The following is a 21,856-nucleotide window of genomic DNA, read 5'->3' as shown; positions in this document are numbered from 1 at the left end:
GTATAAAGTTTTCCTTATAGACATAAAAGGAAGGTCAAGGCAATGGAAAATCAGGTAATTTACATTTACTGCACCTAAAAATGTAGTGAAAATTATGGCCAAGTAACACTGGGAGCATGAGGATGTAACACCACATATTAAGTCAAAAGTAAACAATTATGGTTAGGTACTAATCCTATGTGCTATTCCACAGCATTCCATTAAAACCACAATTGACATTAAGCATAAAATCACAATGATTTTTATATAAATAATACTGCAATGACACTGCTCAATGCCAAAATATTTGCAGAGAAGGTTCAAGTGATTTTTAGATGAATCCTTGTAATTCAGAGGTGTCTAAAATTTCCACATTTTTAAATGGGATTTTTCAGAAGCAAATGTAGGACTCAAAAGCACATATTAATTATATAACAATGACAATTATTTCATGATGTTACCTTAAGATATCATCTTTGAAAGGTATTAAGATTGGTCAAAATTATCTAGTTAGAATTCCTTGTATTATTTCTAGTGGTGCTGAGAATTAAAGTTCATCCTTTGTAATATTTTTGTTTAAAATAAGCCACTTTTGTCATTTGTTACTCTTCTTAAACTAATCTGAGGTGGAACAGCTGGGCACTGCCCTGCAGCTAGACCTCCAAGTTAGAAGAGAAGGAACAACACAGTGGTGGTTCTTCTCAACCATAATTAAGAGCAGAAAGCAGAGCCTCTAGCATGTTGTAAACTTAAAGGCAGCAATTTACTGAAAATATTACTGGCAAATAAACAATTACTATGTCACAGTCAAGTAACACAAACTGCAAAATGTTGCTGAATGGCACAAACCCAAGCTAAATCTTAAACTGGGAACAACAAGAGTATCTCAACTGATTTATTAATATTGTACCTTCTTAAGCATTTCATTCATCTAATAGAGGTTCAGGAAGGACAGCAGGAAAGAGAGGAAAAATAAGTAAAGAAACAAAAAAGGTAACATAAAATTAAACTAAAATTATGCTTAGCATCTTAAAACAATACACAAGCATTTCAAATTAACTGCAGGTCAAGACCAGGAAGAAAGTATGGCAAATTATTTAGGGTTTTTTTTTCCATAATATGCCAAACTCTTTCCATAATAGGTGTATGTGTTACAGCCGGAGAGTTGCAGCAAAGAATTGTAATGACTTGTTGTTACTCTAAGGCACTTCTGGCTTACTAATCAAACTGAAAAAAATAGCAGCTGCTGTTTAGGAATTATGATCTTCAAGATCTCAAGGCATGCATGAAGCCATAAATAATAAATGCTCATTTGAACAGTGTAAGAACAGAAGCAAGAAAATACTCTTTGCACCTGCCACCTCCTTTTTTCCACTGTTCATAAATACTCCCACGAATGCTTTTTTGTTTACACAAGTACATGGAAAAACTACATGCTCATAGCTAGGAATGCCAATTTGCCTTCTCTTAGGACTAAAATTAGATACCCGGGCAAAGGTATCTCATGCATTTAGTGCACATCTCACTTAACGGTGCATGTAATTAAATTGAACTAAGACAGAAAATTTGAAATAAACCACTCCAAATTTGTATGAATGTCCTTCTGTACTTGCATTCATGTCCTTTGGTATAGTAAGGAGAGCTATTAATATGCATCTCAAGAACTGCACCACTGGAAACAAAGAGCAAGAGTATGATGAATTAGTGATTAGTTACCTTCTCTCTGACAGACTCTCCAGGGATGAGCTGTGGTTCAATGGTAATAAACAGTGTTATGTATGAGCCCTCACTCAGATTTTGCACGGAATCATAACCCCTCTCCATGCCCACGTTCTTTTCTTTGCTGTAGCCAAGGAGGACTGGAGGAATATTGATCTTAAACGTACCATCAATCTACAACAGATACAGAGAAATACTTCTCATTAAAGGCAAAAAAGCTAAAGTTCCTTCTCACATGAATTTGCTACTTGTGTCTGCATATTTTCTTCTTTTGATTGTTAAAGTTACAAAATAGTAAAATCAGAGACTATGTCATTTATGTTGATTAACTGTGGGGAAAACATGAGGTATCTCATTGTTAAATATATTAATCACAACTTGATTTCAGCCTCTTTTGCATATTATGAACAGTAATATTTAATGAAATGGAAATCATACACACTAGTTCACAGAGAAAGAGTGCTGGCTTTTCACTACTTTCCTTTCAAACAGCAAACTCTACATGCTGTTTATCTGGAAAAATGAAAAAATGGCAAAATACAGGTTGCACGACTATGCTTCCCCAGGCAGCAGCAGACCATTTGCCTGTGAGTGACGTGGGAAGGATGCTCCAGCATCTCAGAGATGGACCCTCTTCCATACACAACCTACTGATGCTTCTTGGGTGGAACTAGAACTGGGCTCGTGTCGTAGTTTGACATGGAAAGAGAATTTTTTCCGGAAGGAAGAGGTCAATTTAGATATTGACCAATTGAAGGTGGACACGCCTCTGAGAACACAGAGGGGTTAAAAACAGAATTCCCAGGGGAACTCGCTCTCTTTGGTTCCGGTCAGCGTGCAGTGCAGCCTCCCCTGCCCAGCAATGAGCCGGGTAGGGGAGGGGAAGCCCCATAGCTTGACAAAGGTAGGCCAATGGTGGAGACTAGAACCGGGCTGGCCCCTGCAGATGGAAGGGTGGAAGAAATCTGGGATGTCTCCATCCCCCCCCAGAGTTTCTCTCCCGAGAGGGAGAGAGAAAGAGACATCGGCAGTTCTGTCAGCAATTCCACCGCGAGGAGGGAGGAGCGGGGGGAGCTGCAAGGTGCCCAGAGCGTGGGAGTTGCTGGATGTCCGGGCTTTGAGCCATCCTGGGAGTTCGGACTTTTAACCCTTCCTTGAGAAATGAAAGCTTTGTGAATTTTCCTTTCCCCTCCTTGGTTTGAAAGAGAGGAAGAGGGACACCTTGGACCCTGGGATGTTGGAAGGAGGAATTCTAGATGGGAGGGGGACAAGGAGTGGCTTTGGCTGGACTTTTCCGTGTTAGCCACAACCTGAACCAATCTTCTCCTCCAAGAGGGACTGTGTTTTGGGAGGATGCCAGTGAGTCAAGAGACCTGCTTCAGCTGGGAAAAAAACAAAAGTGGAGTGAACGGAGAAAAGGTTAGGGGGTTTGTGGTGGCGCCCCTGTCCTAGAAAGGAAAGAGAAGAGAAGAAGATCTCTGTTCTTGAGCCCTCAGCCCCAGGGGAAAATGGGGGGGACTGTGGTCCCAAACAATAAAAAACTGAACTGTTGTTTTCTCCCCCCTTGGCAGGGCATCCTTGAAAAGAAAAATCCTAAAAGCAGTCTGTCCATCCATACATTAGTGGTGAGAGCACTGTGCATAAAAAGGAGAGGGGTCACCATAGCAAACTTTTCTCCGGGCGGTGCCATGTGTGACATGGAAACACAGGATACAGAGCTGTGTTTTCTTAGGGGGTCTGTGGCACAAGAGAGACTCTGTTCCCTCGAAGGCCTGAGTATCAATTGTCTAGAAGGTAAAAACCTGATTAGAATCCAGATTGTGTCTCACTGTAGTTTGTTAGAGTTGGGTGGTGGGGGGAGGAATGCTTTGCAAAGTTTTCATTTGATCTTTATGGGTTTTTTTTTTCCTTTTTTTTCCTTTCTTTTTTTTCTTTTATAGTAGTAGCTTAATAAAGTTTTTTCCCTGTTATTAAGCTTAAGCCTGCTTTGCTCTATTCTAGATTCCACTTCACAGCATTCAAGGGAGGGATCACATTTTCATGGGGGCACTGGCATTGTGCCAGTGTCAAACCCTAACAGCTCGTTTACCCAGCTTCTGTATGGAAGTGCTCTGCCAGACCCACCAGCCCTTGGCAGTTCCCCCTGCTACCAAAACCAGAGAATAAGGTCTTTCTGAAGGGCTGGGTGAGACAAGAGATGGCAGCCCCACTTGCCTGGGCAGGTTTCAATACTGGAAGTACCCTGCATTAAAAGAAAAGCAAAAACAGTAAGCTCCTGATATGGACACAATTGAGGCAACTTCTACCAGAAAGGGTATCTTCAATGGATGTGGGAATTGAACAGATGACTCACTAGCATGGCTCATCAAACATTTAAGAACAAAATTAAGTTTTGATGAGGATAAAACTAAATATATCACTCAAAATTTCTGCTCCAGTAGATTAGCACAGGATGATGAAATGCTTCATTTGCTACTGAAATTTAGTTGCTAGATGCACCTTGATATAACCACTGTGCTGATCAGGCTTTTTCAAATTCCGTATGGAATCCTGTTCAAATGCAAAGAATCTCTACTGCTGGGAAGATCTATACTAACACTCTACTTAGGCAACCACAAACTCCAACACTTCCTCAAAGAGACTCAGAAGTGAATCTGACAGGAATTCTGGAGCTACTCTGGTTCTACAGCAGAAAGACCAAGAAGCAGAGGTTGACATCAGTATGGGAAATCCTTAAAGATAGATTGGAGAGGGTGGTTGTATTGTTAAGCAGTCTGTTAAAATGTTAAGTCTGCCCATTAGGTCTCTCTGTGAGCAGACACACTTCTCAGGTGGATTTCATTCATACAACATGGAATAATTTCTTAAAAATGAGCAGTGGATCATGTTATCATGCTATAGCAATGGTGATCACATTATGTAATGTTTTCTCCATAGGATGGCCAAAGACCCATGAAAAGAAAGTCAGATCTTACTACTTATACCATTAAAATCAGCAAAAGTTCCATGCTACAGGGCACCACAGCTCTCAAAGAGATAAATTAACTGATTAACCTCCCAAGCTGAAGAGCACATATTATTAATGATCTAGCAGAAATAAGTGGACTAAACCTGGTTAGACATACTCAAAGTTTCTCAGCAATGAAAAGTATCCCATGCTTTCCTGAATCCCATGGCAATTACATTCTCTTACACTTTGCAGACAGCCCAGGAAAACCACTTTGACCACCAAGAACTGCACTCAAATTAAATGAGACTCCTATACACTTTCCCTCCACCCAAAGAATTTGGGAGGCTCAGAGTATGCCTTGAAGTCCTTAAGGTTCTGAAAAGTGCCCCATATGGCCACAGAATAGCAAATGACTGTATCATTAGGAATACAACTGATGTCTCAGTTTATTACTTTATGAAGATTCTAATAAGATTCTAACTTTTGTGATCAGATTATTTGATCTACACAAAACAACAACTGCCATGAAGAAGTCTGACAGCTGTATTGCAATATGATAGGACTATCAATGGAAAGAAGTAGTTTCCTTAAACTAAGTCCAGGATGAGGGGCTGGACAAAAAAAAATTTCCTCTGAAGAAGTGCATGTTTTACTACTGTTTCTATGACTAACCGTTGCTATTTAATGAAGAAAGCTTCTCTTGGAAAGTTCTAGAAATGGCAGAAAGACGGGATTGGGAGAGGCAAAAATCAAAATCTTGTGATTCATGGAAAGTGTGAAAAAAAGTTCAAATTTCCTCACATAGCTAGGTGATTCTATTCCTAGTTCATCTATCTAGGCTGTGCAATACCACAGCCCTCAAAAGCCACTGAGAAAACCACCTAAAATATCTATGCTTTTAACATTGCTACTGAAAGAAGTCAGGCTGCATTGTCACTGTTGAGTATATTTTCTCTTCTCCCTTCAAAACTTTTAACTTACTGAGAAATACTCACCAGATCAGTCAAAAAAATCCCAGTGATTTCAAAGACATCTTCAAACAATTCCATTAAAAAAAACTAAGAATTACAAAGAACGTAATTAAATCTGACATTCCGTTTCCAGCCCTTTTCCATTCTCAGTTCTCTATTTTACTTCAAATAAAATCACTTACCCTTGCTTGAAAATATATGGTAGTAAACGGAATCTTAACACATCCCAGCCAGTGTCTCTCAATACGAGTGTGGATTCCACTTCCTCTTTCACAATCATCCTGTTAAAAAGTTGCCCAACATAACACTTTGTAAGAGAGCTTCATTTCCTTTAATTTAATCAACAACTGAATCAAGGCTTTAATAAAAATTCTGTATTAATTTTCTGTATCAGCTCCGTTACTTGTGCAGCAGTAATTATTCTGGACACCTTTCAAGCACACCAGATGCTGAAAACATGTAAGAACATCACAGTGCAGGATAAAATGTGCTTGCACTTTATGGTCTAAGTCCTGTATAACCTGTGATGGCGAACTTAAAACTCTGACAAGGAGTCCGCAACACTCTTCCCAGACTAAGTAAATGAAGCTCTGGTCTTCTAATGAAATATTTTATTAGTATTTGGAAAAGCTTTTTGAAGTTAAAATTGTAGGAAAACCTAAGTAAACCCTGTGAAATGGAAAAACTGTTTTTATGTGTACTGCCTATCAGATTTCCAAATCTTTTATGATCAATCTATAATTATTTAAAAAAACCACTCTGGCATGACATCCAAGTTTCAAGTGTGTAGCTTTCCTCCTTCTGATTCATCAAGTATCATTTCAGTTTTGAGAACAGAATTCTGTTCCCAGTGAAGTGTGTGCATTATTTATTTCTGGATTATGTTTTCAAGAATGTTGAGTGCTGCTATTTTTGTGTCTGCTGAATTGACTAGGAAAGCTTTCACTGGATTCAACAGGGGAAGGAGTTATGCCAACACTGAGAGCTTACAAAAATTTCTTGTTACTAATAGCTGCAATTCTTGTCTCATTCAAAAAAATTACTACAAACAACCAATACATGGTTTGGGCTTTTTTTTATTATTTCACCAAAGAGCTTGTAAAATTAGATGAGACAAAGCATAACAAGACAGTTAGCAAAAAAATATAAGAACTGGGATCACTCATCTGGGATGAAGTAAAAAGATTTGATTAAGGTTAAGAACAGAATTCAGATTACAATTCATGATGCCTCTTAGTTTTAGGATCTTCAACTTTATTAAGTATCAGTAAAACATATTACATACATGTGTTCAACTCTAGCAGCATTTTATGTGGCACAAGCTGAATTTGTACAAAGGCTAACACTGTAAAGATTGCTCCCTCTGATTATCTTGCAGTATGGACTAGATATAAAATCATAAGGAAAGACAAAACAGAAAAGAGAAGCACAGGATGGGGGAAGTTATTGCATGGAAAAATCTTGTTCTGACAACTTCAAAAAGCTCACCATGTTCTCTAGTGTACGCTGTCCTTCAATTATGAACTCACCTCTACAGCATCATGAAGTACTTCATCGAAGACATTAATGAAGACTTCATCTTTTACTGACTGCAAACTGTGGGTGCTGTAGTCACCATTAGGAGCTCTGAAGAGGTTAAATAAATCAAAAAAGTGATTTGAACAGGAAATGAGGATAAATTTTCACATTCAAAATAAGTTATTATTACACAGAAATAATTTGGTTTCATTTTGCCATACCTAAATGGAAGCTCAAGCTCCTCATTCCAGCAGGGGCTTGGACCTTCTGCTGTTGTTGTCCGGCAGACTGTTCGCTGAAAAGAAACTTCTACAAAAGGACGGACCAAAACCTATACATAGATATCAAAACAAAGGAAACAGACCTCTGTGGAAATTCATCAGAGCATATTAAACTACACATGTCATGCATTTAGAGAAACATATGTTGTGGCAACCAGTCTGGTGCAGCTCAGATATAACTTTAATACAACTTAAATATTGCACTTCATGGGTTTATAAGCATTTAAGAAGCTTTTAAAAATATTTTATACACTAGCATTTCCAAAAGTTTATGTGTATTCAAAATACTTCATGTATTTATATACAGTGGCAAAACCACATTTTCTCCTGAGAATGAAAAAGCTAGAGGCTATCTAATCAAGGAAAGTAACTGAAACAGAACATGTAATCCAGACACCACTAGAAAAAAGTGCACTTATATCCTCTTATCTGTAATTCAAGAAGCCTATAGCTACAATCCCAGTTGTCCCTGAAACTGGCTTCTTTACAGATAAGCAACTTCATCTAGACAACACAAACCCCTAATGTGATTTAAAAAATGCCTCATTCAAATGCATATGGAAGAAGGTTTTCTACATCTCAAAAAGCTGTAATTTTGAAGGAAGATCACAAGAAAAGCAGTAAAAACCCTGACGGTCTTTAATTTTCATTCAGAAGGATGCTGAATTTAGTTTTAAATAACAAGCAATTGTAATTTCAGTGTCAGACATAAGAATGGCTGTGCTGATTTAGACTAAAAGTGTACTGGACCCAAAGTGCAGCCTGTGAAAACAGCCAGCAACCAACACAAACAGGAAAGTAAGAACTGAGCAGGCATAGGTGGTATTTTCTCCTATTACTCTTCCAGACTTCAAACATTTTCAGATGAAAGACTTTCCTAAGTCTGTCATGATTTTTCTATTAAGTAGCTCCCAATGGATCACTCTTCACATACTTGTCCAATACCCACTTCAGCACAAACCAACCTCTTTCACCCACAATAAGGTAAGCAACTTCTCTGGGCACTGACCAAGTGCTGAATGAAGAATCACAACCTTATTTTGAAGGTTGGTTTTGAACCTAACTCCTACCAGCTTCATTTGCCCTTCACTCATATTTGTACTTTCAGTGCCAGGAAATAGTCAATCCTTACCCAGTATCTATAACTTGTGATTTTGTGCCTTTCTACCATATTTCTCCTCTACTTGCACTTATGGGTGTTCTGGCTCAAAGTCCCACCATTTTTCACTGGGCAGAAGCCAGTCTGTGTATGTGATCTCCTTCTCTGAACCTTTTGCAGCTTTACTCTCCTTTTGGAGATAAAGGAATGGACAAGGAAACCTTGCCAATAAGGTATCTTTCTGAGGGTGAATGCTACTTTCTGTGGAAAATGCTCACAGCTTCACAGAAAATGACAATTTAGTGACATACCTGGTTGAATGCCCAGTCCGGGCTGTTAGGTGGGCTCTGAGCTGATGGAGAGGCTGCAAACATCTCGTTAAATGACCTTGAAGCCTTCGATGGCTGTTGAAGTTTGCTATAAGAGGAAAGAGACAACAGTCAGGGAAGACAGAGAATTCATTACAAAATATCAATCTCTCACATTGTCTATTAGCCATATAGAATTCTGATAATACTCCTGATGCTTTTTGTTACAATTTTAACCTTGGGAAGATATTTATTAGATCAAATAACACAAATAAAATGCCAGAAAGGGGTATTGAGTTTATACTTCTTACAAGCCTCGTTGCAAAGGAGTACTTTGTGCCTGGAGGCTCTCTTTTCTCAAAAGTTTATCAACTGCAGACTTTTTTTTTTTTTTTTGCACACCCCACACAATCTCTTTGAGCTACAAGGTTTTTAAGTTCAAGTAGTTGAATTCCTATGGAATTCATGAACAGTGTACATCTCATGGTATTCAGGCAAGGCCTCTATGGCAAAAAAGAATTCATATGAAGATTACAGACAACCCGTAAGTGAAGTAAAAGACAATATACGTTAAAACATTTATTTTTACAGCACTTCCACATAACATAATTTTTTTTCTGTGATAAGACCACGTTATAGACCATAAAAGAGTAACTATTCACATAAAAATCAGCTCAAAATAAGATATCATATAATGCAAAAAGACTGGATAGGGTTTTAATTATTTTGTAATTCTGATAAAGAATTGAATTTTTCATCATCTTTTTCTTGTCAATGAATTACTTTTCTCAGTATCAATTTATTTACAGAGTGCAACAGAACCTCTAATAGTAAGAGAAAGAACAGCTAACAATGCTAAATTCTCTAACTGGACAGCTTGGAAATACATCTGAGTTAAATGCAAGGTGTATTTATTTTGGGGGAGAGAGAGAAAGAAAGAGAGAGAGAGAAAAACTGCATTAGTACACTGCTTCTGGAGCTGAACCAGACTGCTCAGTGTCTCTACATGACACACCATCACGCAGTGCAGGCATTGTCTTAATGTGCCTGAGTGTAAAGGTCACCTTTAAAATCACAGCCACATTAGGCTCAGTCTATTAACTTAAATGGTTCATCAAGATCAACATGCTATACTCAGGAGAAAAATATAGTATCCCACAGTGAAGAACTCTATATTTTAATAGTTGTTTTTGTTATTTAATTAAGATATTATGAATTAAAATTTCCCTGAGTATTATCGAGAGGCTTCCTTAAGGGATAATTCATCTGATATTACCAGAGTTATACTGCTGTCAAAGCTGTAACTGATCTTTCTGACGGTTTCTGGTAAAACATGTCTTGAATTTCACAGCTACTGAAAAAGTATTGTATTAATCTACAAACTTACAAAATATCAGTCCTTTATCATCATCTGTAAAAAGATAAATGTATATATGTATGTTTTTATCATGAGAATCAAAACAACACACATGGCTGAATTGTAACATCTGTTGCTTCATCTGTCCTCAAAACAGCAGAAGCCAGAAAATGAATCTGCACTGGAAACAAGCTCTTAAACATACCTCATCACTTGTTTTCTCACTGGAATATCATAGGCTCTGATGATGTTCACTAACAGTTTTATGTCTCCATCTGATAAATTCTGTGCTGTGACCTTCTTCCTTTCTTTTCTTCTTGGCCTTAATGGTCGTTTTGGCTCTGCCAGTTTAAAGAGGCCGAGTCCCAAAATGCTAATAATCATAAACCAGGTATTTAGTCAGTTTTGCATAGAATCCAACATTCTAGTGTTATCATGAGTCAAATGAAAATTATGCACTAACACAAAAAAGGAAATATTTGCTCCTGCTAGTGCCACACAAAACTCTCTGAAATGTCAAAATGTTGCAATAGTTTAGTAATGCACTAATCCAGATCTGTCTTATATTTCAGGAATTGTAACTTCAATGTGCAAAAGAGTTTTGTTGTTTGGATTTTTTTCCCCCCAAAACTATGCAAGGTGCAAAAAAGACAATTACATAGCTTCAGTGTAATTAAACTACTTCTAAACTACAGTGCTATAAATAAGGGATCCAGCAGATGATGATAACCACTGTATGGAAGAGGCAAAGCATCTATCTACACAGCAGGGTACACTGGACAATAGGCTACAGAGAGGAAGCAGAATCAGTAGACCACAACATACCCTGGACCCTCAGAACTTACAACCCAAGGCACAGCAGAACCAAAGGAAAAAAAGAAAAACAGGAAAACAATAAAATGAAGATGTATGCTTCATTTATGCAAATGTATGCAATGTTTACATCATTGATATCAACTACTGACATTCAAAAAACACTTTTAAAAACAGATGGCATTTGAAGCTAATGGCATTTCTTACTTCTATGTAATAAAGCCCCCACAGTAATTACTGTTAAAATAACACAAAATCATGAGCTACTGAAATATCTCACTAAGTGAGTATTAAACAAGCCATGGTGTATTTTAAATTCAGTCACTATAAATCTCTGCAAATAGAATACAATATGAATTAGGATTCATAATGAGGAAATATATAAATGAGGCATTTTAGTTTAAACAAAAAGCTAATTGTAGTCTTGTTCAGATTTTTTTCTACTTTGATGTGAAAACCTCAACTAAAACCAAGCATGAAGTCTTTTTTAAGAGAGCAAGTCTCAGTGTCTCCAGCAGATGGGACTGTTTAGGTTTATACAGCTGGCTGAAAAACACTTTCACTGTATAAGGGTGTTGTGTTTAGAGTGAACAGAAGCAAATTCTACATGAAAGAAAAATAAACAAGTTTTGCAACTTGTTCACTTAGATTTTAAGTGAGCAACACTAAGAGCCATCTGATGACTGATATATGTTAAAATCAACAGGTATGGGATTTGAAACAAAAATCCAATTTAAGTGCCCAAGTAGTAAAAGAAACAATATTCTTAGAAGAGAAAAGTAGTAATTTCCAAACTCAGTATCTTTTCTGAACATAAACAGCATATGACAACATTCAGCATCAGCATGAGAAATATATGGGAAATAAAACAAAGAAAATTACAGTTAAAAATCGACTGCCCATTATTCACAGGGCACAGACATTTACTGTAAGTAGGCATCACCTACAGACCCAATCAGTAACAGTCCTACTAACTCTGATACTTGCCTGAAAATTGGAAATATTCAATCCATAGTCCACCAGCTGGACTATACTCATCTTATCAGAAATGTGCCATATCCTGTTATATCTTACTTACATGCTGTCACTTTATTTCTGTCAAAACCAGACTTTTTCTTAAAAAAGTTTTATTACACTTTGTTTATTAATACACTGTACTGGAAGAGGTGTATACAGTGGCTGGAAGTTTATCTATTATACTAAACACAAAGTCACATCAGTTAGTGACATCAACACACTTTATAAAATAGAAATTAAAAAACCAGGTGATTTTACATTATTTTTTTTATTTGGAACAAATAAAGATAGCTCTCTTACCCCAGGCCTGGAATCTCCTCTTCATTGACAAGGTCAGAGAGAATGAAATGGTGTTTTGCTATGAGGAAACGGTTGATTACTGATTCTCGAATCTGTGAACGGGGAGGGAGAAGAGACAAAAATTCATTTCTAATACAAACCCGCTGCCAATATTTGATTATTAAACACAAACAAAACATCCACATACGTGTTCTTAATTTTTTTCCAATTTTACAAGGGTCACAGTTGAAAGAAAAATTTCTTTCCACCAGCTATTTCTTTAGAATGTAAGAGCAGCTCATTTTACCAATACAATGCTTCTCTAGAAACATACTGGCTAGATTGATAGAAGAATATATGAAAACATACAATTAAAAAATTATGTCTTTATCTGCTTACAGCTCACCATCAGAAACAATTTCAAAAACAAATGACACCAACAGACATCTATTTTCCACATGTAAATGAAGTTCCAAGAAAGGCTGTAGAGAAATCTTTATGATACCAGTTATGAGGATCAAAAGAAATACTCTGGACTACAAAACTGGTGAAGCCTCTATTACAAAGACTGTAATTTCAAATAAATGTTTTAAATTCTTAGTTCCTTACATATTTTTGCTGAGGTCATAGAGTGAAGCACATAGATGAAAAGCTTCCCTCATCTCCTAACAACTATGTGGAAGCAGACTGAAAGAATATTTTGTAATTTTTTCTTAGCACTAACACTAGTAGTGGCTTTATACTCTGTGCTAGTACAACATCAGAAGCGATACACATATAAAGATCATATTTCAGAGTGAATTGAATTTCAGTTCTGATACAAGAAATTTAATTTTCTAGCCCATCTGACAACTTACAGAAGTGTAAAGTATCCAAGTACTGTTTTAAAAAAGGCTACTTGTATTTAATCTAAGAAAGAGGCAGACAAAGATACTATAATGTATGCTATTCTGTACTACTCCATTACTATTCAGTGTGCTGCAAAACCCATATGTTCAATGCCATGCAAAACATATGGGGCTGACAGAGACATGACAGCTTTGTCAAAAATAATTTTTTATACTATCATATTGAATCTGGACTTTGGCACTTGCCTGGAATATTTTTCTTTCTCTTTCTTTCTAGGCTTTTTTCTCTATGCTTCTTTCATGAAGAATTCTTTCTAACCAATAATTTGTTTTGCCCTACTTTAATTCATCCTTATCATCATATTTCATGTTTTGCTGGCAGGCTGGGATTTGATACACATTTTGATATTTACACAACTGGTAGGAAACTGGCAGCCATGTTTCACACTTGCTTTTTTGCCAGTCTGAAATTGTAAACTTTTCTTGGTTAGATGATGAATATTTTCCTTCTTTTTCCCTAAGGATTAAAGAGAATGTCATCTCAATATAATGAAAACTAGAAAAATTAATTAAATCAATATAAGGGGAAGAGTTATTCTAATACCACAATGAAGGTAAATGTGATGGAAGATATGCCCTCTGCCTTAGGCTGCAGGACAAGACACTGCGTATTACATGAAATGATTTTTAGAAGTGATGAGGGCCACTTTCATGGAGATAATTAAGCTCTTAGCATGACAGCTCACAACAAGGAAAACAGAGAAGAGGGAAATCACTGAATTCCTGGGACTCAACAGTACAAATCTCTGGGGCACTGAAGCAGAGAAGAATTTTCAGAACTGACAGAAATATCCAGAATGACTTGGCATTTTGTATGTTGCATCATTCTCAATAGCATTAAATAACACACACCTCCATTTATTCAATTACACCAGTTTTAGGCCTAACTTGAAATTTTAAATAGAGGTCACATTTAAAGATGAATCTGCTGAATCAGATTTTAGTATTCATGCAAATAAAGTATCCAAGTACAGAAGCAACTTATGGCCTACAGGAATATGGTGAACCACATATTTAGCATCTTACCTTCTGTAGATAGCTGGCAACAACTGCTCTGTGTGCATCTAGGTAATTTTTGCTGTCAATCACATCCCTCTCTTGCATTCTCTTCTCATAGTCCTAAAGATATTTATTACAGTTGGTGCTTCAATATATATTCAATACTTTAGCACATATAAGAAAAAATGCTAAGTATTTCATTAATAATAATGTATGGACCACAGTAAACTACAGCAGATGTGAGAAGTTTGCAGAGCTATTTTTAATGTTAGTGTATACAATATATGCTGAACTTTCATGACTAGAGACAAGAATAAAATTCAGTTACGAGAGTAATGTAATTTAAATCACAATGAAAAACTTGACAATTTCCCTCTCCTCTTCTAAAGCTGAACTTTGACCTGCTGCTATAAACTAAAATTCCATTTGAACTGGAAGTGGCTTCACTTATTGCAGCTTTAACAGGAAGAGTCCTTTACAAGCAGAAATAATGCAGGATTATTGGAAGATGGTCTGAAATCTGAACTGTGTTTTAATACAGGTAAGTACTTTTTCAAATAATTAGTAATTACTTTTCAAAGGGTGTAAAACTCCATCAGTAGAACTGCACTTGGTTCTTAGGGAGAAGTATATTAATGAGATATCTCTCAGGGCTGTGACAGATAAATGGACTACAGTGAAAGCTCTACTGAGAGATACGACTTCTATTCACAAGTTTAGGAAAGTGTCTCATACATTAAGAAAAGGCTAGAGCTAACACTCATCTTTCAAGCAAAAACTAGAGCTTACAAGTCAAGAGGATCTCCCAGGATCTGAGATTCACACTGGCTTCAGAACCACAGCTACTTATGTAAAAGTACCAGCAAAATTAATCTTCTGAGCTCTAACAGTAGGGACAAACAGCTCAACATCCAATTAGTGTCCTCTAAAAAGCCAAGTGTCCCTGGGATTGATTATATTCAGTTTCTTTACAAGTGACCTGGATGAGGAAACTCAATGCACTGACAGCAATTTAGCCAAGGATACTTGATTAGGAAGAGTGGTTAATATGAGTGACTGAACCACAGTTCAGAGGGCTCTTTATGACTTAAAACTATGACAACTGAAGCCTCAATTTAAAAAAGGGAAAATTCTGTATTGAGGGCGGAATAATTTCATGCACTGGCTCAGACTGAAAAGCAACCAGAAGAATAACAGCCATATTGAAATAAGTGTGGGTTTAATGACAACCAGTGACATTTCTTTTGGCAAAAGGCAAACCACAGGATATGTAAGGATCAGCATGTCCTACAGACAGAGGGAAACTACCAGCCTCTCCAACCTGACACTTGAGGGGGCATACCTGAAATACTGCAGCCAGTTTGCAGCTGCCAATTCAAGAGGCATGTGGAGACACTGGGTGGGATCCACTAAAGGGCAACTAAGACAGCAAGAGGCCTAGAGGACATGACCTACAAGAAGAGGTCAGAATCTTAGAATAATGTAGACTTGAAGAGACTTCTAGTGGTCATCTGATCTGAATTCTCAGAGTCAGAACAACTCCAGTCAGAATGCTCAGGGCCTCGGACAGTCGAATTTTCAGTGTCTCCAGAGATGGCAATTCTATAAACTTGATGAACAATGCATTCAAGAACTTGAACATGTTCTTTGTGAAAAATGTTTTCATTATATTTAACTGCAGTGTCTCTGGGAGTAACCTGTATGAGTCTCCCTCTGTTCCCTCTGCACTACTGGGTACCTGAAGGATGCAGAAAGAAACCCCCTCAAGCCTTGCCTGCTTAGGCAAAAACAACCTTAGTCCTTTCTGCCTCTCCTTGTAGATCATGTGCTTCAGCACTGCACATATTCTGGTAGCTCTCTACTGGACTTCAGTATTTCAGAGTCTTTCTTGCACTGGGCAAAGTGTTCAAATTCATCCGTCTGGTGAGGAAGAGATTAATGAGCAATGCAGTATCTGCCCACAACTCTTTGAGGGGCAGTGACAAAGGACAGGGTGCCAAAACCATCTCTCCTGTTCCAGACAGTACAAGGGAAAGCAGCCATTAAACACAACCTGGAAGGCTCAGGTTGGACATGACATTTTTTTTTCTTTTTTTTGAACAATCTCTGGAAGGATAGCAAAGCACTGGAACAGGTTATCCAAAAAGACAGTGGTTTTCAAGACCTGGCTAGACAAATAAACAGCTGACCTCATCTAGTGCTGGCAACAGTGCCACCACTTCAGTAGAAAGCAGGACCAGATGATCTCCAGAGAATATTTTCCAAATAGTATTTCCATGATTCTACAAACTTCCAGACCTTTTTGCCAAATAGCTAGTAAATCAACTAGGAACAATATCACTTGAAATTTAGTTTGGAAGATCACAGCAGATAATATAAACTTGCAATGGGCAATCATAGGTTTATCCAATTTATCCTTACTGGAAAAAAGCCAACAACACTCCACTGAAATAGTTGTTAAACCATGGCTTTCAAATTTTGAATGCTAACATAAAATGAATGAAAATAGCCCATAGAATGAACTGGTTTAGAAAGGTACAGCAAAGATGGGGGACATCTTTAAATAAAAGATACAAAACTAACCTAAAATTTAAAAAATAATATTTATTGCAAAGAGATAGATATGTCTGAATTAATAGATATATATTTTTTAAATGCATCATCCAGTAGAATTGAAAAAAAAATTTTTTTCAAATAAATCTATGTCAGAAGAAGTAAGGATGAAACAGCATTTGCCAGAATCTGAGATGACTCTGATCCTCCTAAGCCAATGAATCCAATAAATGCTCCTTAGCTACACGAATCGCTAAGAATAAAAAAAATGCATGACTTAACACTAATAACCGAGTTGAGATAAAAATAATTGAAGTATAACCCAAATAAAAAAATGCACACATTGCATTTCAATAAGGTAATTAACAGACAGGCAAGGACAAATAAGCTAATTGGAGAAATGTACTAAAACAGATATATCTGTAACACAGGCTCTAATAAAACAAAAAAAGGTTTTAATTCTTCTTAGAGTCATTGCTTCCAACAGTCCCCCCACCAAAAAGGACTCAAAAGCTAATAGGCCTAAGCCTGAATAATCTCTGAATTACCTTTTTATATCTAAAATCACTTTTAAAAAACTATCTCAACTTTAACAAAAACTAGTAACTTATAACATTTTTGTCTACAGCAGTTTTTCTTTTATTTAACTCTTAATGAAGTATAGCTATGGAAATATTGCCTTGGAAGGAAGCTAGTTTAATTAGATGAAAATAACACTAGAAAAGACTGAAGGAATAAAATTCTTGTTTTTTTCATGCCAGCATAGCTTTATATTCTTTATAGAACCACTTGACTTAACTGCAAGTCAAGTATTATAAGAATTTAAACTAGAAAAGAAATATTTCAGATAACATTGTACCTGGAAGATTTTCTCACTGATTTCTCTTTCATGTAAAGGGACTTGCTTATAATTTCGGAACTCTGCCACCTCCTCATTTCTGAGCCGTAAGAGTCGGAATCTCTTTGATCTATTAAACTCCTCATCAGAAACAAAATTAAATTCTTGCTGTAACTGTTCCAATCTGAAGAAATCAGGAACATGTGCCTCTCCACTTGTAGAAATCTAAATTAGTAACAAAAATATTAACTTTTACATACAAAGTGACAAGAATCTATAAAATAGCTATTATAAGTTTTATGTGCATATTGCAAGGATGCTCATTTTAAGCAAAAGCAATAAAGATGGATCACACAGACTGAAACACCAAATATTTAATAGTAGTATTCTGCTGAGCAAAGCATATGAGACTATACATTATAGAATATAATAAAATTCTATTTCCTTGTGTCATAAACAAAAGATTAGAGACTATGAAAACTATAACATGTCAGAGTAACCTAGGAAACTGTACAGTAAAGGAGATCCATTTACAGAACTTCAGCTTTGTAAATAGCTATGTAAATTAAACCGCTATGTAAATAAACAGCCACGTAAATTAAACAGCTATGTAAATAGCTCCACAATTTGTTGTTTAAAAAGCTGAAGCCTCTACAACACCTGAGATCTCTGTGCAATCCTCATTAATGAGCAGCTTCTTATTTAGTACCACACAAGTACACTGGAAATTCCCTTGCATTTTAATGAAACAACAAACTCAAAATCCGTATTTTGTTTTTAATGTATTAACTGATCTGTATGCGCATTCCTTTACACCTATTTTTTGCCACTACGGCATGGATTAGTAAATCATATTCATTAATATGAAAACAACCTATTGCTAAATGCATGAAATCATATTTTTAGTAGATATTTTGCTTCTTAACATTCACACAAGTATGTCCATCACAAATTCAAATGCAGCTACCTCCCTGGCATGAATGCAGATTGCCTGGGGAGGTTCTGGTGACTGGGAGTTGGAGTTCCACAGCTCCAGTAGCCCTTCAGCTCTGAAAACACCACTTACCATGATCAGCTGCATTAGAGCTGCATTGTTTGGGTCATTTGGATCAAGTTTTGCTTCAGCTGCCCACTTAGCTAGTTTCTTCATATCAGTTAAGCCTGATGTGCCAATGGATGCAATAGCATCAATATGTTTTAAAGCACTAAAAAGACAGAATTGACAGAACTTATACCTAAAACACATTTGATTTAGCAATATTTTAAAAAGTACTTAAAACAATCTTAGGAAAACTCCAAAAGTTCCCCACAACCTGAATAGTAAATTCCAGTTCACAGTTCTTAGTTGTGGCTATGGAACTGAGGGAATGATCAATTGCAAAGCGAAGTAAATGGGAAATACAAAGGAACTGGTGGAAGACAACTTTTATACAGGTAATAAGGTGCCTTTTGATACCTTCCTGATATACCTATGCTATTCCACATTGCTGCAAGTAAGAAGATAAACTGCCTCACAGTGTGAAAGGTAACACAGAAGTTTTGACAAAGAACTTCTGAGACATACAGTCCTTGCTTGTGTTGTATCTTAGCTCCTGTCTTTGACCTGTCATGTCAAAGACATGTGTGCTATTTATTAGACAAACACCACTGGAGTGGATCTTGCCTCTTCTCATGTTCGGGGTGCTAGTTTCAGTCTTTGATCTCTACTTACTTGAGTATTTTCAAGAAAGCTTTAAAACTTACAGGTCTGTCTTGTGCTTGGTTAGAATCAGCCAAATATCCAGCAGTTACTGGAGCAGCAGATAAAGCAGGAACATCAAGTTTATCTTTAGGCATCAGTCTTGAACAAATGCCAACTTAATCACTATTGTGCTAAAAAGCTCATGGGCAGCAAAAGCTAACATTAGTCATGAAAATCCTGTCTCTGACCTTCCCAACAAACAATGGAAAGTCACAGAGAGCTGTTCATTTCCTCAAGGTGTTTCAAAGAAGAGTTTTTCACAGAAAACTTATTTCTGAGATTCTTTGGTTCTCCATTTATTACAGTGATTAGTCTCTGTAGAGTTGAAGTTAGCTGTTGGGAATCCATCTTTACACTTTAATATCAACTATTCTACTCTCACTGAAGTCAGCAGAGTATGATATGTTGATCAGCAAAGTACTTGAATGGCTGCAGCTTGGTTAACAATAGTAACAGAATGATTCGCAAGCCAATGTCTAGCTTTTAAACAAATAAAAACCTGACAAATGAATCAGCTGAAAGAAGTATTCATAGTTGCTCAGTATTAATAACTATGGGAAAACTTTTAAGGGTTTATAGTGAAAGTACCTAAGGATGTTACAAAATAAGCCTTTATGTATCATCTATCTGACTTTATGGAATTAAATAAAAGCAACAGAATGGACAAATAATCTACAATAACCAACTTGCAGCCTTAGGGCAAATTAGATACAGCTTCTCCAAAAGCACTTCAGATAAGAAAGAACTGGAGCTTCTGCTCTCAGCAAAATAATTACAGGAAGGTTCCTTGATAATATAGTCAGTCTCTATTAGAAAATCATAAAATTGAATTAATCAGCTTGAATTGTCTAAAATAATATGCTAAAAGGTACAATTTCTAACTAAAATACATTTACCTAAAACATGTACCCTAAGATATCTGCAGAGGGTTACAGCACGAAGTAAAACACCTAAATTTAAGGAAAAAAATTATGAAAAGTCTTGATTATGAAATATTTTTTTTAAATACTAGTATAATCAGTTTCCCATGAATCACTGATTCATGATTTGTATCTTATTACCTTGGAATGCCTGTGCTTTGCTGAGATACTGGAGGAATTAAGGGGATTCCTTTTTCTCCAACTGCCCAAGAAACACTACTGGATACCTTCCCAGAGGTCATGAACGTCATTTTGTTGCTACCATCAGCTTCAAATGAAAAGGACACACCTATCAAGGGGAAAAATCCAAAATAGTATATTTATGCATTCAAACACAGTATCTTAATATTTTTAAAAATACTTCCAGAAAATGAATAGTCAAATAACTGTGCCTTTATATAAAAAGGTTTATATGAAACAATGATTCTGCTGTGTGCTGTGGGGAAGAACTGTTCTACAATGAGTGAAGGATTCCATTACAACTACAGAAAGGCTTTCCATTTGAGTTGGAAGGAAAGACTATGCCAAAGGCTCATTTTTTTCCCTCCACAGATACACACCATTTAATATTCCTGGTAGTTTTCAGATTCAGCATACTCGTATTAACAAAACAGAAATTCAGAGTCAAAAGACTTATGTATGATTGAAAAGTCAGTCCTAAAGCTTTTGACACACAATTGTACATATGGTCATCATAGTCTGTGACATTTACACACATATTTGCTGCAATTATTTTTTTACCCTATTTTTTTCCTCCTCATTTTTTTATCTACTCTGCTCTAGCTTTATCTGTATTTATATATGGCAAATTTATGCAACTCAGTCATCTCACAATGCTGTTCAAATTCATTATACACACTTGCAAGTTCCATATGCTACTATGTATTCTTCTTGTTTCCCCATTTCCTATCTCTCCCTTTTTTTATCTTTAGCCTAAAGCCCCAGGGAAAAGGTGTGTGCAGGTTGCCAACAAAGCAAAGAGGAATACAAAAAATTACTCTGCATATACACTTCTACAGACAGTTTTTCTGTGGTTTAAAACATTAAAATCACTGGAGCTATAATGATTGATATCTGCTTGCTCTGCAGTGTCAGAGGCCTGATTACTCAAATGCTCAAAAAATCCCAAATGTCATCTAGAGCTAGTAAAACTCCACTAATACAACAAGACAAATAATATACATATTTTTATTATGCAGAGCTTAAAATTAGTAAGAGACAAAAATGCTGCAGTGAACTTCAATTATAAGAATCAATAATATGAATCATGACTATTATAGAAGACTGAGTTACAGAAGCTGTAACTGCTCTTAGCAGGAGTTACTCTGAAACCCACTCCAGCCTCCTACTGCTACATGGCTCCAGCAAAATGAGAAACACTGAGCTAAGGAAAACAAGAGTCCCTACCACTCCCAACTCCTTCATGATCCAACATCACACGCTGATCACTGCTGAACTCTATTTCTTCCAGAGGAGCAGTGCCTGTCAGAACTGCAGTCTCAGGAACAGGTAAGAACACTTCAGCTAACAAGGTGGTACTGCTCATGCCTGTCGTTTCATAAATCTAGAAAAAAATACAATGAGGGACAGAAGAAAAAATCTACAT

General features: G+C 36.6%; 1 protein-coding gene across 9 annotated transcripts in view; it reads right to left on the bottom strand.

The window, feature by feature from the left end:
- Nucleotides 1-21,856, bottom strand: part of CC2D2A (coiled-coil and C2 domain containing 2A) — a 53,986-nt gene that overhangs the window by 8,189 nt on the left and 23,941 nt on the right. For 7 of the 9 annotated variants that reach the window (XM_085577707.1, XM_021554365.4, XM_085577705.1 and 4 more), the window contains 13 exons: nucleotides 21,658-21,814; nucleotides 20,392-20,539; nucleotides 18,656-18,794; nucleotides 17,611-17,814; nucleotides 14,226-14,318; nucleotides 12,313-12,404; nucleotides 10,388-10,555; nucleotides 8,829-8,934; nucleotides 7,359-7,468; nucleotides 7,149-7,245; nucleotides 5,802-5,900; nucleotides 1,696-1,872; nucleotides 890-910 (listed from right to left, as the gene is read on the bottom strand). In XM_085577707.1, the coding sequence (XP_085433833.1) occupies nucleotides 890-910; nucleotides 1,696-1,872; nucleotides 5,802-5,900; nucleotides 7,149-7,245; nucleotides 7,359-7,468; nucleotides 8,829-8,934; nucleotides 10,388-10,555; nucleotides 12,313-12,404; nucleotides 14,226-14,318; nucleotides 17,611-17,814; nucleotides 18,656-18,794; nucleotides 20,392-20,539; nucleotides 21,658-21,814 (1,611 nt within the window). The remainder of the gene's footprint in view (nucleotides 1-889; nucleotides 911-1,695; nucleotides 1,873-5,801; nucleotides 5,901-7,148; nucleotides 7,246-7,358; nucleotides 7,469-8,828; nucleotides 8,935-10,387; nucleotides 10,556-12,312; nucleotides 12,405-14,225; nucleotides 14,319-17,610; nucleotides 17,815-18,655; nucleotides 18,795-20,391; nucleotides 20,540-21,657; nucleotides 21,815-21,856) is intronic. The other 2 variants (XM_085577706.1, XM_085577711.1) reach the window with 1 other exon arrangement.

This window comes from Lonchura striata, chromosome 4 (assembly GCF_050655825.1).
Source record: "Lonchura striata isolate lonStrDom1 chromosome 4, ASM5065582v1, whole genome shotgun sequence".
Classification (NCBI taxonomy): domain Eukaryota; kingdom Metazoa; phylum Chordata; class Aves; order Passeriformes; family Estrildidae; genus Lonchura; species Lonchura striata.
Note: the sequence above shows the minus strand (reverse complement) of the source record. Positions and strands in the feature narration are given on the sequence as shown.